The 17,313-nt window shown below is 40.5% G+C and overlaps 2 protein-coding genes across 2 annotated transcripts in view; both read right to left on the reverse strand.

The window, feature by feature from the left end:
• Window positions 1-7,096, reverse strand: part of TAF2 (TATA-box binding protein associated factor 2) — a 32,310-nt gene extending 25,214 nt beyond the window's left edge. The window contains exons 1-9 of the mRNA XM_053466800.1: window positions 6,808-7,096; window positions 5,711-5,765; window positions 5,114-5,274; window positions 4,221-4,339; window positions 3,574-3,715; window positions 2,376-2,607; window positions 2,094-2,278; window positions 1,523-1,636; window positions 727-826 (exon numbers count right to left, since the gene is read on the reverse strand). Coding sequence (XP_053322775.1) covers window positions 727-826; window positions 1,523-1,636; window positions 2,094-2,278; window positions 2,376-2,607; window positions 3,574-3,715; window positions 4,221-4,339; window positions 5,114-5,274; window positions 5,711-5,765; window positions 6,808-6,860 — 1,161 coding nt within the window. The 5' untranslated portion in view covers window positions 6,861-7,096. The remainder of the gene's footprint in view (window positions 1-726; window positions 827-1,522; window positions 1,637-2,093; window positions 2,279-2,375; window positions 2,608-3,573; window positions 3,716-4,220; window positions 4,340-5,113; window positions 5,275-5,710; window positions 5,766-6,807) is intronic.
• Window positions 7,097-8,324: 1,228 nt separating this feature from the next.
• Window positions 8,325-14,218, reverse strand: DSCC1 (DNA replication and sister chromatid cohesion 1). The gene is made up of 9 exons (XM_053467304.1): window positions 14,042-14,218; window positions 12,635-12,803; window positions 12,216-12,350; window positions 10,973-11,063; window positions 10,520-10,658; window positions 10,223-10,275; window positions 9,414-9,568; window positions 8,898-9,046; window positions 8,325-8,582 (listed from the first exon to the last, which is right to left on the reverse strand). Exons 1-9 carry the CDS (start codon window positions 14,212-14,214, stop codon window positions 8,474-8,476), a joined length of 1,173 nt encoding a protein of 390 aa, XP_053323279.1. The 5' UTR covers window positions 14,215-14,218; the 3' UTR covers window positions 8,325-8,473.
• Between the last annotated feature and the right edge of the window lie 3,095 nt (window positions 14,219-17,313).

A 17,313-nucleotide genomic window follows, 5' to 3' on the forward strand; every position in this document is an offset into this window, starting at 1 on the left:
AAATATGTTAGCGTGTGCGAGTTAATGCTACTGTGTGGGCCTATTAATGTTAGATTGCATACGTGTAAATATGTTAGTGTGTGTGTTAGTACGTGTATGTGTAAATATGTTACTGTGTGTGTTAGTATGTGTGTAAATGTAAATATGTTACTTGTGTTAGTATGTGTATGTTTCTGTGTGTGTAAGTATGTGTATGTTAATGTGTGTTAGTACGTGTATGTGTTAGTACGTGTAAATATGTTCCTGTGTGTGTTAGTATGTGTATGTGAATGTTTCTGTGTATGTGAGTAAGTGTATGTTAGTATGTATATGAAAGTTTGTTTCTGAGTGTGTGTTAGTTTCTATGTTTAAAAAAAAAAAAAAAAAACTTGGCTCCTAAATCAGTAGAAAAATTTGCAGCCCCTGCCTTATAGCATTTGTTTCTTAAGCTAGCGTGACACTTTGTGCCCCCACTTTGAAACCCCCCAATGTTACAGAACCCAACTCCACGGAGCGAATGCACTGGGAGAATCCTCGCTTCTATGTAAACCATAGAACGGCCGGTGCACCACTGATCTGCAGTCACTATAATAAATACTAGCCGATGTCACCAGAATAAACCACTGAAAACGAGGAAAAGTCTTTTCAGGTTACAAATGTGGGGGGAACTTCAGTGCTATGGACCAGCCAACGTGTTTGTGACTCTTCCCAGCAATATCATAACATTGTAAACACGGGTTTACTCACTTCTTTGATCCAGTGCCGGTACTGATTAACACCAAATGTCTTCTTCATCCAGAGGCCGTAAATATACCCAGAGATACCTTTCAGAACCCACTCGTCTGACCTGTTACCAAAAGGAATAACAGATGACCGTGAACACACAGAGACTGTCACCGCTGTACATGGTCTTAAGGGTTCCAGCGATCTGTGTACTCAGCTGGGTAGCGTGTTATACTAGACTGAAGTGGATGCTAAACACGTAAAGCACTCACTATGTTTCCTGATAAGCAGTCTGGACATAGTCTGTGCGGCCGCGCTTTTCTTGTTTTTAGATACCCCATTATCTTTTCTATTTCATCCAGACAAGGTTTCTCTGCATTACGCCCGACCTATGTGACTTTTCTCGCTCTTAAAAAGTGATGCCGGACTCCAGCTTCTAAATAAATGTGTTATACATCACGTACATTTATATGTCGGGCATCTTACTGGTGCACACACAATTGTCATATAAAAACGTAAACTACCTATACACAAAACCTTCGGCCAGTTACAACATGATCGTATGAAGAACACAGACACCACATGTATAAGTCCCCCGGGCACATCTATGTTTTTACATGTTCATTTCTTGTGGAAGTCAGGCCCAGAAGTCCCCAACGCTATTCTATATACCTTTATCTCAGTAATGTTCTACCAGTCCTTTGACGTGTTAATGAACTAATAAGGATCATTTGCGTATTTCTTCCGTTTTTTTTGTATATGTGGCTTATACAGTAGTTGCCTATTTTGACAGGGCTGCCAGCTCACGCGACGTACTCACCAGGACATTCTCGAAATGAAGCAACCGAAAAACTGCTGAGCCAAAGACTGAGCCAGAAACCTTCTGGTTAACGGAGTCTGGTCAATAATCAACGTACTGTGCAGGAGGTTTGTACTGCCAAAAAACAAACAAAACAACATTAAAATAACCAGATAAATTAAAATGCTGAATAAAATGAAACCAACTAAGGGGAAAAAAGCAGCAGCTGTTGAAACACAACACGCATTGTGAATTACGGAAAGCTCCCGAGGATGAAATGTAAATTAACGTAGATCTAGTATTATTGCGCAACTTACATATATAATTTTCTGTATAACAGCTGCTTGAGTTTTTCAGTAGGGATTAAATGTAACTTCTCATTTGAGAAGTAATTTATAGACACACGTTTAAAACACTCTTGGTTACGCAGCAAAGTGATACTGGACAGAGATGTAACAAGCAGGACCCAATTTATAGAAGCGGACGATTCTTTGCCCCAATAAACTCCCCACAAAGTCCGCTGTTGCACTCCGACCTGGTACATCATGGACCATACTTGAATGTTAAGAAGATAGAGCGGGCTGTGACAAACCTGAAAATACTCATTGATGCGTACGATGATACTTCCGTATACGCTTCATCCACAAAGACCGTTTTGAAGCAAGAATATGGATAACGGCATGTGAGAATCTCTTCATAGAACTCAAACACTTCATGCAGGTAAGAGGTAGTGTGTTTCAGAAGAGGGAGCAGCTGTGGTAAACAGAAGTGGGTCACCTGGAAAAACAAGCACATGCATCAAAGGCGACATGTTTAGGGGCATTTAGCACATAGGAGACCATCCATGAACTGTATCGCCAAGAGCATAAGTTACCTCATGCATATAGGGGTCAACAAGGATCTCAAAAGGCCCAACTGCCAGGGAAATGTTAGGGGAGGCTGTGGGGATTGGAAGCGTGTAATGGAAAGTCTTTTTCCTCATGTCATGGGTGTAAACTATTTCTACAAGATCTCCGTTGGAAACAGCCACCATGGAGGCATCAACCGTATACTCCAGCTTCCACGTGCACAGCTCTGAGTACGAATCAACACAAGGAAACCAGAACCTATAAAGAAGTTACAAAGATGAACATTAGCGGCCAAGCGGAAAGTATGGAGTCCTGTTCGCTAAATGCTCCAGAGCCAATAGGAAAATAATCTTACATTAGTTATTACAACAAGAAGCGTATTTGTAGTAGATTAATGCTTTCAAATGTCATGATCAAAAGATTTTAATTCTGTTGATCCTTCACTACCCACCTACACTGCTTTAAGCACAATCCATATCTTTGTCTACCATCGTTTGTCTATCCTTTATATGCTTTTATACCTTTTACAATTGGCTCTGGTGTAAAGAGGCTATGTATGGTGTACTAGCTATATTTATATTTACATGCGCAATGGGCTTCCTTGCCATTCTTATAATAAGGGCTGGATTTTTAAAACATTTACACAAAAAGTAAAATAAAAGCCTGGTGTTAATAATTACTAGATTTTGCTAATAACATGACGTAAAGTCATGATTTATAAAGACACGGAGGTGAGTATTAAGTCATCTAATATTACTGAAGCCTCATCAGGAAGTGGAAGCCTTCTTCCATTTCCGCACCGTTTTTGCCCGGTACTGGGCTCTCTTGCGCGGTGGTAGCGTGCCATCTGTCACATGACCATGCACGTCAGTTAATTTTTTGGAGGGTTCATGGAAACCGTAGAATACATTCCCCTGAGACAGGATCACGGCAGCTCTCAGTCAGCAATATTAGATGACATAATATGAGCCTTCCGTGTCTTTATAAATCTTTATCGGCTTTGCTGCTTGTGCAGAGACTGACTAAGAATAGTGTTCTGTTGCCCCTACCGGCAGACCAAGGTGCAACACACAAGGACTGAGCAGAACTTACTAGAGGAATATAGAATTATTTCAGATCGTTATAAATTGTTAAAACACAAGGCATTTTGTTATTGCCAAACATTTTCCCGCTGTTTTGATGCAAGGAACAAAAAGGAGGAAATGTTTTCAAAGTTAATCTTACCTGGAAGAATTTTGATAGCCGTAGGAAAACACATGCGCTCCACGTTCAGCCATGCTGCCCTCAACATTGGGGACGACAAAATGCAGTCCGCCTTTCGGCTGGTCCAGAGAAAACTCAATGTATACTTTCAAGCCTTTTAACTCTGAAAGAAGTTAAAAGGCAAGATGAGATTACGAGTTATTTATTTTTCTTACAGGTCCCAAAAGTGGTCAATAATCTGCCGGGACATCATCAACACAATCAACAGACACACAATCTGTGACAGATACACTGGAGCACAAAAATAAAACCGCTAAATCACAGATTCTTAAATACATCACAGCGTATGGCAGACCCCCTACACGTGTGCAGTATACACCGACACTTATAAGGTAATAGTAAATATACTATAATAGTAAATATAGCAAACAGCCAGGTCCTCAGTTGTCACCATCTTTATTTAAAAAACATGCATAGGGTACGAGGTGAAGTGTTGCAGCTATGGATCCCTGTTTTGTCCAAACATAGAAAATCCTCAAATACGAGCAGGGCACTCACTCGTCCAATGCTGGATGAATACTACCTTCTGTTTCGCCTTATGAATTACTTCCAAGTCGGTAGAAAATAAGAGATGCTAGTGAAGAAAATACAGAGTGACAGACACCTACCATCAACATGCTTCCATAATTCAGAAGGAACTTTGATGCAAAGCTCCCCATTTCCAGCATCTGGATCCACCGCACTCACCGCGGCTGCATATGCATTGGAAAAGTAGTTCAGATTCCTCCTAGAAAGACAAAGGTGATGTTGAGGTTTTTTATTTATTATAATATAAGAATATAATATTCTCTCTCTCCTAAACATTGAATCATTAAAAGCTTTCTGGAAGTTCGCGCTGCCGCATTCTGTGCACAGGACAGCGATGCTGGCATTCAGAGCTCGCTTGGCCAGTTTTCCTTATTTCTTTAGTGATATCAAATGAACCTTAAAGTATATGAAAGCTCTGTGATCCATTTAAATCATGGTGTCCCCTTTGCGAATCCCCATATGGATTTACCCATCAGCTTTAGAGCTGAGTTACAGTAAAGATCATTACGGCAAACTTGCTATGAAGCCACTATCACTGGCATTTGTATTAAGCAACCAGACCAAGAGCGAATAAGGCTGCTCAGTCTGCGTAGGGTCGACCCAAACCACCCAGAGTTTAACATAAATGACTAATAATGCAATCTGATTGCAATCATAAAATGACAGAGGGAAATGTGTAATTGTGTAAAAGTTTGATAATCTGTTGACAACCACTGACAATAATCGCATTAAATTATAAGCAGGCTCCACAGGATTAGCACACTTTGCAGGCTGCTATTACATATTATGCGGTGATACATTTGCAGACCCTGGTTATCCGCTTTCTAATGTACATCACGTTGTAATGGTGCTGCTGTAATCCTGCGCTATTGGAGGTAAAACACATTCATCTTGGAAATGCATTCACTAACACCATTACGAGTCTATCATTTCTCCAGCATGCACCGACTGTGCCCCGGAGGACAATACTCACTGCTTGGACTCATGGTGGCAGACCTCCAGCGTGGGGTCGTTGTATATGAAGGCCGCTTCCAGCTCGTTCACCTTCACACGGTATATCCTGCACTGCTTGCTGTTCAGCTTGATCCTGTTCAAGTTAGCGACTGTTGGGAATATCGTCAATTCGACAAAGCCCTGAAAAAAAGAGATTTAATATCAGCAATGCGTATTTAAAAAAGACAATGAAAAGCCAGACGCCAGCAGCATTATTTTATCCATGTGATACTCAGTTTATTTTTCCTTTTTTTTTTTCTCTCTACCCAATCAACCCCACAAAATTCTATTGAAAAACACGCCAGGAATCCAGCAGACTCGGCTATATTCATAATTCATGCAGGGAGTTTATAAACCCGACCTAAGTTATTAACAAAAACGTGCGTTTATTAATGGAAGAAACGGAGAAAGACCCTCACTCTTTCTACAGGGTCACTTCGCTTGTAAACAGTAGTGAAGTGATGATACCGCGTTTCAGGGCATCAGTGTATACAGCGTAACATAAAGACCTCAAAATAACCTTTACTGCAAGAAAAGCAGATATTTAGTTTAGCGGCTCTACGGGAGTCATACTTACAATCACCGAATTTCTTTGGAAGTTGATGTTGTTGATGCAGACAACCTGGTGGGTCGTGAAGAAAACAAGAAGAAACGGGGAAAAAAATTAAATTCCATAGAAAAAAAACACACTCGGTTTTTCTTTGTATGAAGAATTTGGTAAAAACCTGAAACTTGTTAAAAAAATAAATAAAAAAAACACACAAGAAAAGCAGTTGTCATAGCTTTAACACAAATAGTTTTAACACAAATTCCAGCCATTACACTAAGGAGGCGCTACACATTTACTATAATTATTATTATATTTTATTTATATAGCGCCAACTATTTACGCAGCATGGAGACCTACAATATCTCACATGATCCACACATGGCCATGTACGTGGCAGACACAGTATCCAACACAACCTCATCCTACGCAGCCGACACATCCGTGACAGACCACGGATACGGGAAACCAGACGCAGTTACACAGCGGGCAGAACGCAATCTTGAGACATTAGGCGTCCTGTTTGGGTTGCCGTTAAAGGTGTGCAGCGGGTCACACGGATACTGCCGTTTACAGGTTTTATACACTGCACACTAACCTCAGCGATCATACATTGCATGTCACAGGCATGCATACTGTACTGTCTCATGACCCGTGCGTATTGCAGATTATCCACGGCACACCCATGTGACATTTCAGCGGGTTATAGTTAATGCAGATAATTAAGTCGTGCTGCTGGATGCTGGGTTCCTGATCTTGTCAGATTTTGGATAGGTTTGTGTCTATACCATGCATGTTTACATTTCCTCTGTATTTGCCTCTGATGGGTGGATGGTCCATTTATCTACTAACCCCTAAGCACTAGACACAAGTTTTTGTAGCATGCAGATTGTGCGCTAAACATTTGTACAGCGGATAATGCTGATTCCACTATGTATACTATAGCTTACACACCACACACACACACTGTGTATACAATAGACACACAGTCTATATTATAAACACACACAGACACAGACAGACACACACACACACACACACACACACACTGTGTGTATACGGCAGACCTCACAATAGAGCAGTTGTAGAGTACAAGGACAGACAGACACAGCAGGCCGGATACTTATAATTTATAAGGCCGCGGGCTCTCGAAGCCCTTGTCTCCCTTCTTTCTGTTCATTGTGCAGAGGTGCAAAATGCTCTGTCCTCGGGGTTCTCCGTCTGAGCCCCCAAAAAACTTTTACACCTTCCCAGAGGTGCCCCGGTGACTAGCCCTCCCAGGGGCCCGAAACACAGGCGGCCTGGCTTCGTTGCTATGGTTACAGACCGCTAGCAAGGCGACTTAATGGTGTTCCCGCTCTCCTTCACTGCCGGGGCCATGGGTAAGCAGCGAGTCTTCCGCTTCCCGGCTTCTTGGCGCGCGGTTCTCGCGAGACTTCAATCAATCACGTGACGAAGCGTCCAGCAGGATTACGTGACCAGCAGCCATCGTCCATCTTTGACGCGGGCACTCAAAAGTACACCGTTCACCGACAGAAGCAGCATAACCCAAGCACAACAAAATAGTTCCAGTGAGGAGGGCAGCAACTAACTAATAACTAAAAGCCACAAGGTGTCACTCTGCAGAGGGTAACTTGTCCCCCCTACTGGCTGCTACGTGAATAGGAGAATAGTTATGTTTTATCTTAACTTTCCCCTATATTATCCATAAATCAGTGTAAGGATAAACACTGTAACTATACCCGCAGCCGCCATCCTCCACATTATATAACAGAATTCTAGTATTAAATACGCATGTTGAAATGCTCCAGGAAGTGTGTATATATATATATATATATTATATATATATATATATATATTGACCCACCCTCAAAAAAATTAAACATATATTATATAAAGTATTTTTACAGGCTGTCTAATTTCCTCACGGTAGAACCTGCTGCCACCTGTGCTTGAAGGCTGTTCCACTTATCTGCAGTTTAAACCCACGTTATTTGTCGGCGTTGGGAAAGTTTGTGACACAGTCACATACACTGAACATTAAGAATTCCTGGAAGAGATACTTCCATTACATTTCTATAACATGCTAAAAAATGATTTTTGTACTTTTTACACGTTTTCCTGAATTATCTATTGAGTATGTGAAGATTACAGCTTCTAGCTCGTCTTAAAACCTGGAGATCCTCCCCATAAAAACCTTAATACTGAAATTATGAGAAGGGCTTGGGATTTAAAATACTGAATAAAGAATCCGTCTTCTGCCCTCCATCCGTAAATAGAATTATCCAGTTTTAACAAATCTAGCACTTTATATGAAAATTTGGGCGTCACGGCCCATTTAAAGTTACCAGATACCGAAACTAATAGTTTCTTCAAATAAAACATTTACTGATAATCAGATTCTTCAACTCAAACTCACTGGAGTATAAATAGAAATACAAAGAAATTGCTTGAGAAAAATCACAGATTACCAAGACCGGAGTTTTATTGCTACAACCTAAAAATGTATTGTTTGTTACAAAGTCACACATTTTCATGATAGAAACTGATAAATCATGGAAATTGCAGAAAAGGAAACTTCAACTTAAGGATGCAAACAGGAACAAAGTTGTTTTTTTTCGAAGAAGGGACATCTATTTAGAAGAATTGGCAAATATGTTTATAAAAAATACAGGGCATTCTGTAACTTATATTATACTCCATAACCAACTGACACTACACCCTAAAACCGGTGTATAAAAAATGCACATATACATATTTTACAAAATTCGTAAGGATGACAAGAATGTTAAGTTAGAAAAGTGGCCGTCGGGAATTGTATAATTTCACACCGTTCTGCACAGACGATCGGGCGTATTTAGTGAGCAGTGCCCCGATGGTTTGCTTCTCTCCACATAAGTCCCTAGAAGAAAAAAAGAACAGAGAACTCCAGGAAGACATAAATTGGTCATTTAGAAAAAATAAATCAAATAAAAGAAATGCTTGGAAATTGGACTTAAATGTAGCGGATGCCACCTAAATTTTACACGCACACATTTTTTCATAAATCCACGTATTTTGTTGAATTTTTCATTAAGCTGAGGTTTGTCCTGGGCATATGCACGGACTATGATGGTGGTAGAGATATAGATATATATATATCTATCTATATCTAATATAAATATATAGGGTTGGAAAAACATGACAGTATATTTAGGTTGACAGAAACCCCACTCACTTGATATACGGGGCAATATCAGCTTCTGTCCACTTCTCTCGCATTGTAAACAAGCTGTTGAACCTCTCTTGGGTGTCCTCAGGCAAGTCCTCGGTTTTTAATAAAAAGATGGTCTCTGGTCTAGACGTTCGATCCACCAAGGCCAAACCCTAAGATAGACAAAGGTGTGTGAGAATAGCATTTGCTTGCCAACAGGAGGAGGCAGACGGTATGCTATTTACTATAAGGGTCTCAAACATGTTCAAAATCTCGATGATGCCACTTATAATTTTTTTAGTATCTCTCAAAATCGCCATTTAATCACAAGTAGCCTTTATTAAATAAAAGGGTGGAAATACTAGCTTTATTATAGGCTATCCATTCTATGTCACAGGAAAAAGTGCTTTCTTGGCCCAGAAGTGAAAACCTATCAAGAAATAATTCCAGCTCGTAGACGGCATCTCACTGCACCAGTCTGATGAGTGAATTTGTTTTGGGCACATAATTTACCAAGTGTTTTATTCAAACAGTGCCTGCCTTTAGTTGATCCATCCGTGTGGTCATGCCCTCCGGGACGCTTTGCTGCCATACTTCCTGAAAGTCTCCCAGGTTAAACTTCACTGCGTTCTGTAAGAGCATCTGGGCTGTAGCTCGGCAGATCTTCTCCTCATCCAGAGCAAAATACACTTCGCCTAAATGAAAAAGTCTATATAATCATCAAAATATATATAAAAATATTCATATTAATGCATGGAGAAACAGAGCACTATGTTAAAGTAGCACATTTTATATGCCCAGGCCATGGGGGTCATAAACGGATATTAATATTTTTTTGAGGCCAAAGGCAAAACTGACATCAGAAATTCAGGTGCAACAACTAAAGGCCCAGGGATTCTACGTCATCATGAGCCATCCTGTAAAGGCGAACACCATGTTAAGAGGTCCACCTCCTCTTCTTCTCCCCAGCCTTCTATGTGGACTAAAACTTCTCCATGCCCTATATTAAAACTCCCCACCTCCAGTGCACTGGTAGTACTCAAGGTAAGGATGTAGCAGGCCAGACCCCATACAGATGTATCCCACAATGGCTGCCCCGTCTGGAGAACTGGGGGGAAGGAGACTTTAAGACATTGAAAACAGAACCAGCGCTTGTCACACAATACTAAAATATTGCGAGAATGCGCATGAAACTTTTTGTATTAAAATACACAGTAAAAAAATATGTCTATTGCTAGAAGATCTGCAAAATAAAAGCACTGATCTGAGAAGACTGATAGGCAAAGGGGTTTAACTGTATGTAAATATAGAATGGATCAATTTATCTCGAGAGACAAAACCAATCTCACCGTCATCAAGGAATGTCTTCCCGTAGAAATGTAAACAGTGTTCAATCATTTCCCTGGGGGGAGGAAAGATTTTGTAAGAAAATATCATAAAGCTCAATGTTTCATACCAATTGATCTACTATATTTAAAGAGCCGCATTAGAAACGTCATTTCTGCTGAATTTCTGGTCATGTGACACAAAAGCAGGCAATGGTAGGCTGTGTGAAGAGCGTACGAATGGCCACGAAAGCCAACCCATGCAGAATTACACGAAAACGTACTACAAACTACAAACCGCAACAAATAAACGATACTTACTCCGGCTCCAGCATGCCGAGCTCCTGAAGACAGACCTTCAGGGGAACTCTGCTAAAGGACCAAGACTCCGAGTCTACTAACTGGGTAACATGATTCAGAAGCTTCATTTCGTAATCAAAATCCAGAACTCTCCAGAAACCTGATAAACCACAGAATAGCAAAAATTAGCCAGTTCTTCTTAAACACGTTGCCGACGTATTATGGGAAAATGTGCAAACAAACAAGGGATGAGCAACGTTTAGCAAGCCAACCTTAGTAATGGATGACGTGATTATCTCTGGCCGGGGTGAGGACATTCACAGGGAATTATGATACTTCCAGAAACAGAGAATAGCGGACAGCTGATTATACGAGAATGGCTTCTTGTCACTCCTAACATTATTAGAGTTATAAGGCATTTTTTCCAAAAAGCAACTACAAGATGGCAAGATCCCTTGAAAACATTAAGCGCACCTTTAATATTACACGCATGAATAATTTTCAAATGGTTCATCAACTCTTCACTGCTTGCTTGAATTTGATCCAGAAGATCATTTGTGGCGTACTGAAAATATGATTTCAAACAGATTTAATTAGACTTATGCTGAATCGCAATCGAAACACGGAATTGCACGGCAGAAAAGACACATTCAGCCCATCTAATCTAATGTAGAGACTCAGATCAGTCTTTGGTCAGGGCTCAGAGATTCACTATGGCTTTAAGGCTATGCCATGCGTGTTTAAATTCTCACTGTTTTTAGCCTCTACTACTTCTGTCGGGAGGCTGTTACATGTATCTACCACGCTCTCAGTAAAGTAAAAACGAAGCAACTCCGCATCGTTTTACTGAAATGCTCTCTGCATAGCGATGATGATAAGCCTGTGTATATAAACAGGTTAAACGTATCATATAGCAAAGAGACTTTGGCAGTTAAGCAGTAAGTCAAGTTGATCCCAAATCCACCGGTTAGCACTTTTACTATTACTATTTCATACATATGTGTGATGGTGTGTTAATTTTTATAAAACATTACTGACATCAGAAATCACAGATGTCAACACAGAGCCCAGCTTGTCCAATTCTTTTTAAATAATAAATTAGTCTTCACCCTGTTCTAGTGTAAAAGCGGTCTTGTAACCAGTGCAATCTTCCTAGGTTGCTATGGTGACAGCACCACACTTCAAACCTGGCACCACAGTCACTTTTGAACTCCCATGTATCAGAAAAGGTACATTCTTCCCATGGGTTAATTCTCTCCCCCTCACTTATCACCTCTTCCTTGTCCTGTCTGCAAGATTTCACTTGGGCTGCCCCATATCTCTGGAATCTACTTCCACCAAACCTTCAGCATTCACCATCCCTCCCAACATTCAAGAAACTTCTCAAAACCCAAGAAACCTCTCAAAACCCACTTCTTCAGAGAAGCCGCACCATTACTTTCCCATCATCGATACAACCACCACACTACCTCTCACCCTTTCTCTGTGCCTTATGTTTGTCACCACATTCCTCTCCACCTAATGTATCGGTTTGTCTTAGTCTGTCAATTCTCATCTTGTCATACGCCTTAAATATATGTATTGTATTAAGCGCTGCGTAAACTGTTGGCGCTATGTAAATGAAAAGATGATAATAATAATAATCTCTTAGATATCAGAGGCAGCCAGCCAGCCAGCGTGGCACTCACGCTACGATAACTCTGGTCGTGACTCTCACCAGCGGCAGGTCTTTGTTGTTTTCACTTTCATTCTCTGGTCCTTCATACGTATTTTCCATTAGAAGTTTCTTGAGTTTTTTAAGCTTGGGTCGGCACCGTCTGAGTTCCCAGTAGTGGTTAGAGAATCCAGCAATCTGCAGTAAATAACTGTTTAGCCGGCAGACATGGACTCAGTTTCTTACAGTTTTATGACATATTTGGACATAAGCAGATCTGGTAAAGACAACACTGATTTTAGCTAAATTCATTTTATTCAATTGTTAAGACTGCCAGACGACGTAGGTCTCATCCTCAGGCATATCATACAGTTGAAGATAGAATTTCATTTAATTGCAGAGATTTAGTGGCAATTCTTATTTTGAATGCATGCTATAGCTAATATTTCATGGTATATTGCCACAAGAACAACAGACCTTACCTCACATTGAACGACATTAAGCTCTTTCTGGTCAGCAGGCAACTGGTCTGAGGTTTTGCCTCCAGGTATAAAAAGCAGCAGATTCGAAGTGTCTGCAATCTTTAGATCATAGGTTTTATTTTGACTGCAAAGAACAGCATGGTCATTTTTGTCCCCTCGGATAACAAGACTGTAAAAGACGAAAATGTAAATTAGCAACTGGTTTCATCTGTGCAATAGCACATTTCTAAACAGATTTCAGGATATTCTCAACTACCGTGGATGTAGAATCCTCAACTCAATGTCAGAGGCGCCACCTAACCCGACACCCCCTATTATACATCTCTACACCCTATGTTGGCGGGCTTGCTCTTTGGGTTTATTTTCCCGACAGCACCACACTTTCTAGACGTAACCGGTATACTGTGCAACTCGTCGAACAGTTATAAAGTTTACTGAGAGAGCATCAGACAAGAAAACAAGGCAATTTATCATGGTTTTCTTTTTGTGTATTTAATCGTTTTCTTGGATGTCATTTGTTTAGCATCATGAAGATAAGTGGAAAGAAAATATTGCTCTCATAACACATCATTAGGTTGCAAACTAGTGCATTATTGTAAAGAATGTCAGAAGCTTGTATGCACATATTCTGTGCCATCTCTTATGTATAATTAAAATAAATGTGTTATTGAATATAGAATACAAAAAAAGCATCCTGGGTTCTCACATTCAGGTTTCGCTTATAGAAACTTTGTTTCTGTAAGGGCAGGGTTCTAAGCACTTTATAGTAACATTATATATATATATATATATACACACTAATATTATATATTAAGCGCTGCATAATTTGTTTGTGCTATATAAATAAAAAATAATAATAATAATAATAATAATAATAATGAAGATACAGCTAAAAAAATCAGCTACAGTTACATACTGAAATAACGTACGGATGCAGCCAACAGACCGGCTCTGTCTTTAGGGGAACAACGTTTCGACCTCACGATGAGGTCTTTATCAAGTTGATAAAGACCTCATCGTGAGGTCGAAACGTTGTTGTCCTTCTCCTTCAATAAATCTGCCTGATGGAACCCTTGAATGCCTGGAGCCTTTTTCTATTTTGATTTACTAGGGAGCTGGCCCTTCCTGGCACAGCTAAGCACCTGAGTTCCTGTGGGGTGTGTGTGCAGATTCCTGATTCTGGTGACTGTCTTTAGGGGAGTCATATATAAAGATGAGCTGGTAGCTGTTAGACATCCGTCCCAGACCCCTTTTACCAACAGCCAGTACACGGATCAGACTTTAAACTGGTTCTGCCGCACTAAGTGTTGATAAGTGTGGATTAGGAATCATTTGTCTACCCGCTAGAACAGTCACGAGGGTGCCGTTCAGTATATTAACACAATACAAACTGGTCACTCGTACAACCTGCCGCCAGTTTCAATCTCTTTGCATAGCGTGTCATCAAGCTCCATCAAGGTGTATTCCCCAGAATCAAAGGCTTGGTTGAATGACAGGCAGTGCACGGTGCTGCGCAGGTCCTCCGCATCCAGCTTGGCAATCTGCAGAGTGGCCTCTACTTCCTCTGGCGTCCGACTCATGATTTTACCTGCGGTAATGCGTTGATATGTTAGCGTGATGTCACATACATGGTACAAGCTGCCAAAGCAGTATGTGCAATGGACTTAAATACACTGCATGGGACCTTTAACCTGCATGCAAATATATTATTAGTTTGACTTCATAATACTTTATTTCACCGAGTGACAAAACAGTTCATGGGTTTCATATAATCACATATAATAAAGACTGATGTGAGTCAGATAAGATACATTCGGCCTGTCTAGTCTCCCCGTTTTTTTTCTGATGTAAAGACGCAGACCTTAATCATACTTCTCTCAGATTCAGGATATCTCTACGTCTATCCCATAAATGTTTAAATTACCTCACCGCATTAGCCTCTACTGCTTTTGACAGGAGTCTGTTCCATTTATCTACCAGTAAAGTAGAACTTCCTTACATTACATCTAATTAAACGTTATTTTACTGTATTTTACGATTTGCCATATACCAAATAAAAAAAAAAACTACACATAGCAAATTGCATGAAACACGTCACAGCAGGTAACACGATCTTCACAAATGCGGGAAAAATCATCGTATTAAAGACTAAAGTATTATAAATTCAGACCTTAGCAGGCAAAAGCTCTCTCCTCGCAGCGATGCCTGTAATGCGGGAAACGCAGAGCAGTCCTACGGGGACTCAGGTCCGTAAACTACACCGGAAATTCTATTAGACCGGCTGTTACCACAGTTACGGAGTAACATCCTGTCACTATTTCCCGCCACGTCTCAGCGTGTCCCGCCCATACCGCGCGTGTGCCGAATCCTGCATCAGGGGGTGTGGTCTACAATGAATAAATCAATTTAAAAAAAAAAAAAAAAAAAAAAAAATTGAATGCGAGCGTCTTATTGGGCAGCTTCTCTCTGGCGCCGGAATCTTACGTTATAAGTATGTGCGGGTGGGCGGATGCCGCCTTTCGGTTGAAAACTGGTTTTGTTGCCGTGTATTGGGGGAAGAAGGCAGCGAGAATAAATTTAAAGCCAAAAAACAAACTCCTCGGTTTAGGGTGATTAAGTAATGGGCTGAATATTCTAGTTTAATTAAATTGTTCCTTGAGCAGTAGTTTCTAGGTTCTAAGGTTATTGAAAACCATAATTTTGTATAAGAGCCGCAAATGCTCTTTTCCCATGGCAGGCCCATGATCTGTGGTACTGGGTTCTCTTCGCAGGTGGAAACGTAGTGCTGGGGCCCCTAAACTCCCACACACACCCAGCCGTACTAATGTTGTGTCCCGGAGCTAAAGGAATGGGGCCCCTACGCTTGCCCAGCCGTACTAATGTCATGTCCCGGAGCCAAAGGAATGGGGCTCGTCATATCAGACGGCCTCTTTATGTTAAAATTCTAAGCATGCTGCCAATGACTCCTTTAGAAAACTGCAAAGTCCCCATGTTACAAAAGTGACCTACTGCGGCTTCCGAGACGTCACCTCATGGCTCCCTAACTAAAATTATTGGCTTCTGCTTCACGACTGTTAATTGCAGAGACTGGCGGAACCTCTGGGGCCATTCGTTCGGGAAGTCCACGTTTACTGGAATATATAATGTGCCACAAAAAAAAATGGCTTTTTTTAAGCCTCTGACCCTCTTTTTAGATTTTGGTCATTCCTCTTCTTTTAAAATAAACTTTTCTCCTGTACTTTGTTAAATCCCTTTATGCATTTAAATATTTCTATCGCCTCTCACTCTTCTCGGATATACATATCAAGGCCAATTCTAATGCAAAGTACAAAAAGTGCTTGTGCAATTTTGTTGCCATAGCTACTGCTCTACTTTTACTTCTTTTGTTATTCAACTCCCAAGCTACCAGACTGTGTGCTCAGAAGTAACGGCGGATCTATCACGGAAGGATAAAGCGTTCTGGAATAAATATGTTTTTGGGTGACGTGACCTATTTTCCCACAATTACGTATTCAAATATTGGAACGTGTCTGAATTTGATTGCTGCGCTTCAAAGAACGAGCTTTGAAAGGATTATGGAGCGAGATGAGCTGCTTTCTTACCTCGTAACGCGTGTCTGTAATCACAATTAGCAGAATCTCATCTTCCTTAGGAAGTCTTTTTATAGATTTTGATTTTCTTTGAAGAGAAGGGCTTCTTTTTTAGCTTATCTTCAGCATCAGGCTCACATCTTTTGCCCCCAAGTACCCCAGTGCCCTCCCTGTGATCTGTATGGTAAAATTGAACTTGAATAGTGCCTCCCAAAGGTGGTGGTTTATAATGTGGATTAGTTTAATTTAGATATGGGTTACTTGTAATACTGATGATATTTAGGTGTGTTGTTTTAAAGGGACAGTCACGCCATTTTTATCCATTCATTTAATGTAAAGACCGTACTTCCAATGAGGCTTCTATAATGGTAAGCAAGCTATAGGGTGCTTCAATATAATGTATCAATATAGTGATCATATATACTTTAATGCCAGCCTGCTCCAGGTCTGGCTCCCAGGGGGTCTAATGATTCCCCCCTGTGTGGCTGCATTACTTTCTATGAGACTGCAGCAAAAACTACCTTTAAAACCAAATCACAGAGGGGCATTTTATCCCAGAAAACAAATGAATATTAATCCTAAAGCACTTTGAAAAGCAATCTTTGTTGGTCGGGGATCAGAGGGGGTGCTGGAGCGTTCCTTTAGTTTTCCGCCCCTTGTGGCCGATGGCACAGTGGAGCACCGTTGAGGAGACTGTGCCCTGCGGACACCTAAGAGCTACCTGCTGGGATAGTCAGCAAGCCACGAAATGCTACTCGGAAAAACCCACTACTTGTCATGACTTCAGTACACACTGGAAAACACTTCCCTTATAGACAAAACAAAAATTACATAAAAAGCCACCGCTTTTAACGGGAAAAAACGCAGTCATGGCTTTTTTTGCAGTACACGTAACTGGAAAATCTGCAAGAAAATAGTAATATATATATATATATGACTGTTATGATAAATAAATGTGTTCATCTGTGCTTATTAATTAAATCAATGTGGATATGACCTCGGTGAAGGGAAGCAAGCCTTTGTGAGTAATACATATATTATGTTAATGTTAACGCTTATGTGTGTATATATATATATTTATATAATATA

This window comes from Spea bombifrons, chromosome 5 (assembly GCF_027358695.1).
Source record: "Spea bombifrons isolate aSpeBom1 chromosome 5, aSpeBom1.2.pri, whole genome shotgun sequence".
Lineage (NCBI taxonomy): Eukaryota > Metazoa > Chordata > Amphibia > Anura > Pelobatidae > Spea > Spea bombifrons.

What these genes read in the sequence shown, in the direction of transcription:
- DSCC1 (XM_053467304.1), bottom strand. Translation starts at nt 14,214, where the DNA reads ATGAGTCGGACGCCAGAGGAAGTAGAGGCCACTCTGCAGATTGCCAAG. An exon ending in ACAACAAAGACCTGCCGCTG is followed by an intron (nt 11,064 to 12,215) that starts GTGAGAGTCACG and finishes TCATATTTTCAG; the next exon opens with TACGCCACAAATGATCTTCT. An exon ending in CACGGATGGATCAACTAAAG is followed by an intron (nt 9,047 to 9,413) that starts GCAGGCACTGTT and finishes TGTCTATCTTAG; the next exon opens with GGTTTGGCCTTGGTGGATCG.